This window comes from Microcaecilia unicolor, chromosome 9 (genome assembly GCF_901765095.1).
Source record: "Microcaecilia unicolor chromosome 9, aMicUni1.1, whole genome shotgun sequence".
Taxonomy (NCBI): Eukaryota; Metazoa; Chordata; class Amphibia; order Gymnophiona; family Siphonopidae; genus Microcaecilia; species Microcaecilia unicolor.
The window spans coordinates 96,195,911-96,208,300 of record NC_044039.1 but is presented as its reverse complement, the minus strand read 5'-3'; the positions used below and the strand labels follow the sequence as shown (position 1 = coordinate 96,208,300).

The 12,390-nt window shown below is 46.2% G+C and overlaps 1 protein-coding gene across 2 annotated transcripts in view; it reads left to right on the top strand.

The window, feature by feature from the left end:
• LOC115477466 (inositol 1,4,5-trisphosphate receptor type 2) overlaps positions 1–12,390 on the top strand; it is an 801,768-nt gene that overhangs the window by 666,709 nt on the left and 122,669 nt on the right. For both annotated transcript variants that reach the window (XM_030214365.1, XM_030214364.1), the window contains exons 45-46: positions 3,026–3,133; positions 8,624–8,816. In XM_030214365.1, coding sequence (XP_030070225.1) covers positions 3,026–3,133; positions 8,624–8,816 — 301 coding nt within the window. The remainder of the gene's footprint in view (positions 1–3,025; positions 3,134–8,623; positions 8,817–12,390) is intronic.

Below are 12,390 nucleotides of genomic sequence, written 5' to 3'. Positions count from 1 at the left end.
CCTAGCATTAGGTAGCTATGATTTGGATTATTCTTTCCAATGTGCATCACCTTGCATTTGTCCACATTAAATTTCATCCGCGATTTGGAAACTCAGTCTTCCAATTTCCTAAGGTCTTCCTGCAATATTTCACAGTCCGCACTTGTTTTAACAACCTGGAATAGTTTTGTATCATCTGCAAATTTGATCACTTCACTCATTGTTCTGATTTCCCTATTATTTATATGTTAAATAGTACAAGTCCCAGTACAGATCCCTTTGGCACTCCACTGTTTACTCTCCTCCATTGAGAGAAACGACCATTTAACAGTCACTGCCACCTCCAGAGGAATTGCCTGAGGAGAGGACACACCAGTTACTGCTGTAGAATTGAGCGGGTTCACCGCGGCTGCACTTCCAGCTTCGGCGGCATTTCCTTGCAACACTGAGCCGCCTGCACTACCGGGTCTGGGAGGAGTCTTCGACGATCCTGGAATCAGCGTGGTGTCTAAGGCTACAGGAAAGGGCTCTGCACTGCCCAGCTCCTGTCCTCGGTTCGCTACAGTAACCGAAGTCACAAAGCCCATCAGCATCTGTTGTACCAGGTTTGGCACAGGTGAGTCTGCAGATGGAAACATCCGCAACTTTGCGTTTCACCATCGCTTTCCCGCAGAAAACCGTTCCAAAATCCAGACACTAAAGGAGCAATGTTAACAAACCACTCTGTCTGTCATCTTGTTCCACCTTAGAATGGTTTAAATCCTATCTTGCTAATCATACCTTTTGAGTCTTTTCTGACATTGATCTATTGCTCCTGCTCACCTAACTTGTTGTGTCCCCCCAATGGTCAGTTCTTGTTCTTATCTTTTTCATTATCTTCATTATACCTTTAGCTTCTGGTGTCCAAGATTTCAGGATTAGTATCTTTATAAATATATTGATGATATCTAGCTACTCTTTCCTCATGATTCACAGGCCATAGCCACACAAATCCTACACTTATATCTACAAGCCATAGGCTCTTGGCTCTTTTCTCTTCAGCTGAAATGAAATCCAAACAAATCTGAGGCCATTTGGTTGCCATGGAAATTAAAAGTCCACCCTTTTCGTTAATATGGTAGCAAAACACTAAGATTGCTTTAAAATTTTATATTTCAACAACATTTCCACACTTTTGTATTGTAATTTACAAAATTTAATAAAAATTTTGAACTGTAAAAAATTATATAACTTCCCTATGGTGCCCTTTTACTAAGCTGCACTAAACGTGGCCCTGCGCTAACAGAGGTGGCCATTTCTTCCGTGTGCTAGGGCCCCCTTTTACCGCAGCAGGTGAAAATAACCAAAAATGAAATGGTTATGCGATAAGTTCGATCTTGCCATGCAGCCATTTTGGGGGGAGCACTTACTGCCACCTATTGAGGTGGCAGTAAGGGCTCCTGTGACACTGCCCGATTCCTGCCGGGTAACCACCTGCAGAAATATTTTGTCAATATTTCTGCTAGTGATGGAAATGGTGCGTGTTGTGGGTGGAACTACCACCGGCATCCGTGTTGGGCCGGTGGTAGTTCCAGGTTGCTGCACGGCAAACCTTTATTAAAAGGGCCCCTAAGTTTTGTCCTTGACAGCCAGCTCATCCTCAGCTCCCAAATCTCAGTTCTTCCCAAAAGCAGATGGGGGATGATTTGTTCCACATCTCTTCTTGATTCAGATTCAGTATGCACCCTTATTCATATCTTTCTGATTAATAGATTAGACTATTGTAATTCATTATACAATGGCTGAATAGATTCAAACATCAGGCACCTAGAGCTTATCCAAAATATGGCTGTGAAGTTCCTATTCATTTACTCATGGTACATGCTCTTTTTACTGATTTTCCCCTCTATCTTGCTTGTCTTATTGTCTCCTGCATACAGTCATGACTCCTAAGGTCTTCACAGGGTACATACCTCTCATGTAAGATCAGATCAGAACTAATTAGAAGCTCTGCTTCCATCTACAGAGCTCTTGCTCTTTGGAACTCCTTTTGACCTCAAGACTGAAAGTTACTTCTGCAAATTTGCAACTGGTATAAAAAACCTGAATTTATACCCTAAGTTTTCCTTAAGACATCAGTTATCGGTCAAGGAAGGCTATAGCTCTTATTTGATAGTGCATTGTGTCTCCTACCATTTCCTTCCATGCTCTTACAGGACTGTATTTTCCACCCTCACTGTGTTAATATTCTAGTCTCTGTCATTTGCTCAAACTTTGACGGTTCTCTTTATGACTTGCATTTGGTTTCATGTAGCAAAAGTAATTTTAAGCAATATTTTAGATGGATTCTAAACTAAAATGCCTTTTAAACTAAAAATGTGTACACATTTTAGGGGTAATTTTATAAAAGCTTTTTTCCAGCATATATGCCTATATACCCACATAAAATGCTACTTATAACATTATTCCCATACGAAAGTACACACAATAATAGGAACATACATATTTTTATCTGTCTTTGGTATAAAATGTCTGATGTCTGGTTATTAGCTGCTGTATTAGTCAAATACATGTTAATTAAAAAAATAATGTAAGGTGAAATCTTTTTATTGGACTAACAATGAATTTTGAAGGTAATTCCATAAAGAGACCTGTTTTTAAACACCAATAACATGCCTATTTGGAGTTCATTCCATAAGGAAAAGTAGATACCTATTTTGTGTTATAGAATACTAGGCTAATAGTTGAAAAACACACCTGTATTTTAGGCACAATCACTTACACCAGCCGTAGAGCTGGTGTAAATTCTTGTGCTTAGATCATTAAAGAATGCATGTATATTATAGAATTTTGTAATGTACATTTTTACATGTGCGACCTGCTCAAAGTCCACCCATGTGAATGCCCATCTGTAGATTACGTGCCATCAAATATTGGTGTGTACTTACAGAGTAGTGCATAGCTATAGAATTACCCCTTTCTTCACCAGCTTTTGGGAGCTATTTGGTTGGCATTTACCCTGAGAATAATGTGTAGGAAACCAAATTATTTTTTCCTTTTGTTTCAGTTGGCTCGCCACAATAAAAACTTACAGCAAATGCTAAGGCCAGGGTCTGATTCTGAAGAAGGAGATGAAGCTGTGAAGTATTATGCTAATCATACAGCGCAGATTGAGGTAAAGGATATAATAGTGGAATAGAGATGGAAGATTCTAAATGATCCTTATGTGCTGCACCTAATTCATGATTACATTGCATTACAATTAGCAGTTATAGGCCGCACATACCCAAAATTTAGTTCAGTGCAGCTTACAAACAAGTAGAGCAAACCCTAGAGCATACATAATTTTCTTGTCACTTGCAGCAGATGAATCCAGGAACTAGTGGGTTAAGTCCGCCTACCAGCAGGTGGAGATAGAGATAAACAAACTAAAGGCAGTGATGCCTGACAGACAGCTCCTTCCTCAGTTAGTATGTTTCTATCTCAGCAGGTGGTGGACGGCTTTTTCTCCAGCTCCTGGGCCCAACGCCTCTGAGGGTACTCCTGGGCCAGTGGCCAGTTTGAGCCGGGGGTTGGCAGACTGGTGGTGTCCCCTTTGGCAGCATACGCAGTTGCTGGGTCCCTGCTGCACCTCAAATTCCCTCTGAACAGGCTTTTGCTGTTCCTTCCCTTCCCTGTTTGTTTCTGCCTCCTCACTAAAGAAAAAGAGAACCATAGAATTTGTTTAAAAGAGAAACAGAAGCACAGGGAAGTGTGTTTTTGCTGAGAGCAGGTTTGTGTTACTGCTGTCCGAGTCCTGTTTTCTGTTGCCTGCTTGTCTGAGCCTGCCTCGAAGTGGAGTCGGAGAGTATATTTCTTCGGCTCAGCTGTCGGTTCCCGCGCTTTCCCGGTCCGGGGTAAGTCCTGCTGGGTTCCTGTTCGGGGGCAGGCGATGGCAGCAGAGGTGGTAAAACGCTGTTCCCGATGTGGGAAACGGCATTCGGCGGCGGGCCTTTGCAGCGCGGGGTGCACTGATTTGGCAGGACTCGACGGAGCGGTGCCCCCCTCAAGAGCGTGCTTTCCTGCCTGGAGCCTGGCGATTCTCGCACCATTTTGTGATCGGTCGCGGAGTCAGCTCCGGTAGCGGTTTTGGGCAAAGCTTCTTCTCTGCTGGTAGGGGAGTCAGGGGGCCCGTCAGGCACTGTGGGTGGTGGTGCAGGTGCCATGGCTGCGACCGCCTCCGTTGCGGGGGAGGGGTTTTCACCAGAGTTTATTTTGCTACTCCATGAGGCGTTTTTGTTGAAAAGGGCCTCCCCCCCCCCCCCCCCCCCCCCTCACGAGGCTGCGATAGCTTCGGCCTTTGATCCTCTCGGGGGGTCTGGGGGTAACCAAGAGATTTTGGGTTCTTCCCCAGAGGATTTCTCTCCCTTAAAAAGCCTAGGCTTTCTTTGGGGTCTGAGGAGAGGTCCTGCATACAGTCACCTGCAGCTTCCTCCGTGGTGGCTCTCTCGGAGCAGACGGGGGTAGAGGACATGGAAGATGGTGTCCTCACTGACCAACCAGAGGACTCTTCCGCTGTGAGGATTTTCCATAAGGAGGCGTTGTCCTCCTTTATCTCCCAGGCGCTGGAAGCCCTGAATATAGGGGACCATGAGGTTGCAGCTTCTCAGGCGGTCAACCCCAAGATGGCTAGTACCAGACGACCTTCTAAGGCCTTTCCGGTACATGAAGCTATTGAAGAGTGGATTTCGGCCCAGTGGGCGGATCCGGATGGGGGGCTGAAAGTAGCCAGGACTATGGCCAAGCTGTATCCAGTTTCAGCGGACCGTTTAGAGCAGTTTGCTCTACCTAGGGTGGATGCCCTGGTGACAGCGGTCACTAAGAAGAATGCTCTTCCAGTGGAAGGTGGTTTGGCACTTAAGGATATGCAAGACAGATTGCTAGAGGCCTCTTAAAAACGTGCCATTGAGCTGGCCGCTGTGACACTTCAGGCTTCTGTTTGTACTTCTTATACGGCTACAGTTTGTCTCAGTTGGCTATATTCTGTCATGGATTCGATTTCGGAGTCTGTTATGCCGGGAACTCCTCAGATGTCACTGATGGATATTGGGCTGGTGTACTTGGCGGATGCCTTGTATGATTTGGTCCGTGCTTCGGCCAAACTCATGGCCTTGACTGTTTCTTCTCGGCGTCTTCTGTGGCTCTGTCATTGGGCCGCAGATATGGCCTCTAAGCAACGGCTGTTACGTTCCTCACCTGGTTCCAGGTCTGCGCGGCCGAGTCGCCGGCGAGGCGCGGTCTGGCAGAGATAGCTGGCTATCTTGGTGGTGTTTCTCCAGGATAGGTCGGCCATCTTGGGATGGGCATCTCAGCTGGTGGTGGCCATCTTGGGGTTGGCCGGCTGCAGGAAGGAAGCCCATATTTGGGCGTTGTGCTTCTCTGCTGATGGGACCAGCCATCTTGGATCAGCTGCACATTTTGAGACTGATTCCTACACGATTTAAAGCCCTGCCTCCAGTCGTTTGTTGCTTCGGCCTCAATTGTGTTTGAGGTTCTCGCCGGTGCTCCTTGTCTTCAGTTCCAGTGTTCCAGTGTTCCTGACCTCGGCTTGTTTCCCGGACCTCACTTGTTTTGCTGCCTGCCTTGACCTTGGACTGTTTTTTGAGTACTCTTTGCCCTACCAATTTACCTGGATTTTGGACTGTGTCTGTTTGCCTGCCTGTCTGGTCAGTGGTTGTGCAACCCTGCCGGTTCCCCAGGGACTGCGGGCCCTACAGAGGTTCCTGGGGTTCGCCAACTACTACAGGCAATTTATCAAGGACTATTCCCTCATCACGGCCCCCCTAACGGCCCTTACACGGAAGGGGTCAGATGTGAAGAACTGGACGCCTGAGGCGGTCGATGCATTTACTACCATAAAGAAAGCATTCCTCTCTGCACCGGTGCTTCGCAGTCCAGATCCTGCTCAACCCTTCTTGGTGGAAGTGGACGCCTCAGCTTTGGGAGTAGGGGCCGTGCTCTCCCAGACGTCCGCAGCCAGAAAGAAACATCCCTGTTTCTTCTTCTCCCGTAAGTTTACCCCCGCGGAACGGAACTATACAGTGGGGGATCGGGAGCTTTTGGCACTCAAGCTGGCGTTCGAGGAGTGGCGTTATCTGTTGGAGGGAGCAGCGCATCAGGTAACGGTGATCACTGACCACAAGAACCTGCTATACCTTCAGAATGCGACCAGATTAAATCCTTGCCAGGCTGAATTGTCTCTGTTTTTTGCACGGTTCGACTTCCGCCTGATTTTCAGGCCCAGAGAGAAGAATGTCCAGGCTGACGCCTTGTCCCGCAGTTTCGAAGCTCCCTGGGACCTGGAGGAGCCATATCCCATGCTAAACCCGGCCTGCATTCCCTCTATACCCGGGGCGAGTGCCGCTTGCCGGAGGGCGGTACCAGTGGGTCTCCATAGGAAGGTGCTGTGCTGGGGGCATGCTTCTGAATTCGCTGGACACTTCGGGTTTCACAAGACCCTCCATCTGATCTCCCGGTCGTACTGGTGGCCTCGGATGGCGCAGGATGTGCTGCAATATGTGTCCACCTGTCCGGTGTGTGCCCAAACCAAGAGTTCCCCTCAGAGACAGTGGGGTCTGATGCAGCCCATGCCAGTACCGCAGCAACCCTGGGAGGACCTGTCAATGGATTTCATCACTGATCTACCGGCCTCCCAGGGCAACACAGTCATTTGGGTGGTGATGACCGATTTTCTAAGATGGCCCACTTTGTGCCAATGAAGACCTTGCCTCCAGTTTCATCACCCACATCTTCAGGCTACATGGACTGCCCCAAAGGATCATAAGTGACCGCGGCTCGCAGTTCACCTCTCGCTTGTGGAGAGCGCTATGTTCAGCCTTTGGGGTAACTACGCCCTTTTCATCAGCATACCATCCGCAAACCAATGGGATGGTGGAGAGGGTCAATCAGACGGTGAAGGCCTTCCTCCGGGCCTACTCGAACCAGTGCCAGGATGATTGGTCCATTTTGTTACCCTGGGCAGAGTTCGCATACAATAACAGCCTGCATTCAGCCTCCCGGACTACACCCTTCAGCACCATCTATGGGCGTCAACCGCATCTGCCTCCACCTGTTTCTCCCGCGGTGGTCCGTTTCCTACGCGGGGCTCTTCGGCTTCGGCCTCCTCTGTGGCAGCCATGCCCGGCATGGCATTTGAATGTGGTGCTGCGAGCCCTCCAGGCCCCATCGTTTGAGCCGTTGAATAAGGTTTCTGAGAAGGATCTTTTTGGTGGCCATTGCTTTGGCTAGGAGGATTTCTGAAATTCAGGCTTTTGTCTTGCAGAGATCCTTTTTTGCAGTTTTCTGAATCAGGAGTGTCGATCCAGACGGTGCCGTCATTTCTCCTAAAGTGGTTTCGGCTTTCCATGTCAATCAGGCGGTTTATCTTCCGTCTTTTCGAAGAGAGGATTATCCGGGGGAGTTTGCCTCGCTACGTTTTCTCTCTCCTCCGGCTGGTAGGCGGACTTAACCTACTAGTTCCTGGATTCATCTGCTGCGTTAAAGGAAAGAAAATTATCAGGTAAGACATAATTTTACGATATGATACAAACTTCTAAAAAAACAAGCTATTAATAGCTTTTAAATGATCAAACAAGTAAACTCAAAACTTATATTCTTTGTCTTAAAATAAAGAATAGTGCAAACCCTGGAGCATATATTTATTTATTGGCGCTTTTAATCCTACATAATCCGAATGTTAATTATTCACTCCTATGTGGTTTACAGCAATTAAGATTAGAAATGCATACATTTTTACAAGTATGAAGAAAACATAAACAGTCAGGTTTTGAAAATGGTAAAATGTGTTAAATAGCATTGAAGCTATAAAATTATTACAATTCAACATAATACAAACTTCTGGAATAACCAAGTTTTTAACAACTTTCGAAAAAATCATATAATTAGACTCATAATATATGTTCTTTGACAGCATGTTCTACCATTTTCCTACTTGATATGGAAAAGTTAAAGAGAATTCCATCTTGTAAAATATGCATTGAGGTGAAGGAAACTGACACGTCAAATAATGTCTAGAATTACTATTGCAGTTCATGTACTGTATTTATGACTTTGTTATATGGCTGTTTCAAAAATTATCATCTGAATCTGTCAAGACTGGTAAAATGAGAAAGAAACATTTTGAATTGAGGATCATGCTTTCCAAATGTTAATAATTGTGTCATTGTAAGACTAGTATCCCTGCTCCACCCAAACTATGACCCGGAAATGTCTACACGTAGACTGCATAAAACTAAGTGCATTTGCAAAGTTACTCAGACAAATCTTTTGGATCTCAGCCTCATAGTCTTAGGATAATGTAATTGAATATTGGTGTATGCTTTGTTTTTAAAATTTGATACAAAAATAGCAGTCTAACAGATACACCAGTTTCTCTATGAAATTTTATTCTGCTCTGGATTGGGATAGGAAGTCACTGTATCTTTCTGGCTCTTGTCCTGTTTTTTTTTATGATGAGAAAAATAGGATTAAGATCCTCTGAGTTATAATACAGTTCAGAAATTCTGAATTTAAGTTAGTCTCAATGGCTTTCTCTTTGGAGTTCCTGTGAAATACATGTAAATGCTGTAGTCAGAATTTTGAGATGTTCATATGATTCTGCTTTCAGATTGTTCGTCATGATAGGACAATGGAACAAATAGTTTTCCCTGTACCAAATATTTGTGAGTTCCTCACTCGAGAATCCAAGTGTCGTGTATTCAATACAACAGAGAGAGATGAACAAGGTAGCAAAGTGAATGATTTTTTTCAACAAACAGAGGACTTGTACAATGAAATGAAGTGGCAAAAGAAAATCAGGAGTGAGTATCTAAGTTTCATGAATTTACCTATATATTTCTTTTGCTTTTATATGTAAGTTCAAATGCCCACTGTTTGGACTTCTTTCTTAATAGCAGTTGTTAGATTTCTGCTTTGTCTTCATGTATTTATTGGTAGCTACAGTTCCTGCACCTGCTACAGCCATATCAGCCATGGTTCACTCAAGTTATGGCACATACCCCTCACATCCAGGCCACTGTTTCCTAGGACCAAAGTCTGAGATCTGACCATACATTCTCCATAGATATTTATACAGGTACCCCTGCACATATATGGTATTGGGATATATCTGAGATATACTTAGAAGAGCTATGTCAAAACCTTGACAAGCATAGCCACTGGGACATTGCGTCAAAGACTACAAGCATGAAATGCTTCAGTTTAATCAACATCATCTGTGAATATGCATGACATGCATCACTGTAATGCACATACTCTGTGGGTTACCACTGAGTGCAGTCAATATAGGGGTATAAATGTATCCATGATATAGGAAGCAGAGTTTCCATATGAAGCATTTCTGGTACTGTGCCATCTGTACTACATTGTTCTACACCTATATGGCTACTTCAGTCAGGGCCTTTGTCATTGCACAACTACATCAGCAGGACCAATTGTACCACTGCCGCCTGACTCTTCTCTCCCCTTTCAAGGACCAAAATGGGTGTTCATAACTTTGCTTCTGTAACAGCACAGCATTCCTACAACCTAGATATAACTTCTCAGTGGCATGCATCACTTGCATCACCTGTTGCATGGTGCAGATACATGGAGCCCTATGCCAACATTTCATAGTGTATGGACAGTTGGGGAACCAAACAGTCAAAGAGAGGGATGCAGATTAGGACCAAGATCTACATATGCCTGGACAGTTGGGGAACCAAACAGTCAAAGAGAGGGATGCAGATTAGGGCCAAGATCTATATATGCCAATGACAGGGATGCAAATGACAGGAAAGAGAAATAACAGAGTACAGGACTGTACACAAGGCTTTCCCATTGAGGTGGTGCCCATATGTGACACTGTGCGTACTGCAGTTCACACCAGCATGTATGCCTTCATACTGTTGTTCCCCCCCAACTGTCACCAGGAAGACTTGCTTCTGCTACCAGATGAACTTTTGAGACACTCAGTCTCCAAGTCACTGCCAAGCACCTCCTCAGGTTCATTGCCACATATGTCAACTGCAACCAAGAGACCCCCTTCTCCATCACGTCCACTGTCTACTTAGTCCAGTGGCTCACATGGCCCCGTGTTATTTCTCAACTTTCAAAGGGCTGCACAATGTGCAGGCCTGCTGGATCATACATCACACAGCTGTTCTGAGAACAGTGGCACCCCATCCATCACCCTGTATATCATAGCAGTCAGGGTTCGCTGAGTGTGGAGAATGGAAATGTGAAGAAGAGCAGGGGACAGGGAGTGGGGAAAAAGTAGTCATATCACAATTGAGGAAATGGGAAGGGAATATTGGTTACTGTATTAACTCTTTTTTTTAAGTATCTTTATTAATGCATAGAGACAAGTACAACAACACTTATGAAAGAAAAAAAATCAGAAAAACATACCAAATCCCTGCAGTACAGCATTGCAAAGCACATTGTACAATTGCGTAGTACATATGCCTATTGTCTCCATGCCTTTTCTATTCCCCCCCCCAACCAATAAAATAAATAAAACAAAATCATAACCCACCCTAAAGCAACCCGCCCCCTCCCCCCTAACCCCCCCCCCCCTTCTTACTGTCCGCACATCAAGATATCATCAACATCTTCTATAGTGCCAACTGATGTTAGCAGAGATAACGCCCTTCCCCATAAATCACGATACTGGCGCAGCCCTAGAGAAGTGGAGAACTTAAGTGAGGTAAGGACCCAGTTTGCCATTTCCCTCATAGCCCCTTTCCAAATAACCAGAGAAGATGCTGTGGAATCTACCCAGGCCCGCAGAACACATTTCTTTGCCAGTAAAGTTGCCAGCAAAATGAACTTGCACTGGGCTTCTCCCAATCCCTGCTCACGAAGAGAGGCTGCACACCCCATCAACACAGCTGAGTACTGCCACTCTACTATACGCTGCAGAACGTCTTCTATGGCGCCCAGTGCACCTATCCATAGTGGTTGTAGAGACAGGCACTCCACAAAGGAATGCAAGAAAGTTCCCACACTTAGCTTACACTTATTACAGACATCGTCATCCCATAAACCCATGACCTTCTCGACCTCTTTGGTGATGTGCACTCTATGTAAAATCCTATACTGAATACCTTGCAATGCAGCATTTGGAGTCACTAAGTGGAGGCCTTCAAACACCGCACCCAGCCGCCCAACCGAAATGTGCTCAACTGTATCCCCACTCCATACTTCCGCTAACTTTAACATATAAGGGGCTTTCTTATTGTCTCGGATCAGTTGGTACCACTGCGACAACCTATTTAGGCTAGGGAGCAACTGCAAAACAACTTGGTCCAATGTTGTGAAGCCCATTGGCATCTGACATCTGCGTTCCACACTCAGCACATAATCCTTCGCTTGAAGATAAGCAAAAAATTGTGAAGTAGGGCTCATCCAGTGGCGTGCTGGAGCCGGCACGCAAGAGCAGGTTGTTAACTTTGCTTCCGACTTGCGAGCCGGTTGTTGAAACGCGTGAGCCGGCTCTCCTCCCTCCCTCCCTCCCTCCCTCCGGATCCGGTCCCTCATGTCACCGACCTGGCTCTTCGAATTCTTCGGGGCAGGCAGTCTTGCCTGCCCGCTGCCAGCGTTGACTCTCCCCCGCTGGTGCTGCCGGTTTGCGTTTTAAAAATGGCCGAGACTTCCAGAGGTGGCCTCGTCAGACTTCTGCTGAAGTTTCGGCGGCCATTTTGAAGCGTGAACCAGCAGCGCCAGTGGGGGAGAGTCAGCGCTGGCAGCGGGAAGGCAAGACTGCCTGCCCCGAAGAATTCGAATCGTCAGGTCGGGTTGGTGATGTGAAGGACCGGATCCAGAGGGAGGGAGGGAGGAGAATTCACCGAACAACTCGGGAGGGGGTGGCAGGGGAGAGTAGGGAGTCACTGGGCAATTGTGGATGGAGGGGAGAGAAGGGTCGCTGGGTATAGGTGCATGCAGGGCAGGGGAGAGGAGGGTCACTGCTGAACATGGGTGGATGGAGGGCAGGGGAAAGGAGGGTCACTGGGTATGGGTGCATGCAGGGCAGGGGGAGAGAAGGGTCACTGGACATGGGTGGATGGAGGGCAGGGGGAGAGAAGGGTCGCTGGACATGGGTGGATGGAGGGCAGGGGAGAGGAGGGGAGAGAGAAGAAATGCTGGACATGGATGGAGGGGAGGGAAGAATGAGGAAGGAGATGAGATGAGGGAAAAGGAAAAGAGGAGAAAAACTGCACATGGATGAAGAAAATAGGCAGAACTGAGGACCAGAAATGAAGAAGAAAGGAGGAAAGGAAAGAAATAAATGGAAAGGAAGCCCTGGAAACGGAGTTAAGAGGACAGATAGCAGCAGAATCGGATACTGGACCAGCATGATCAGAAAAACAGTCACCAGACAACAAGGGTAGAAAA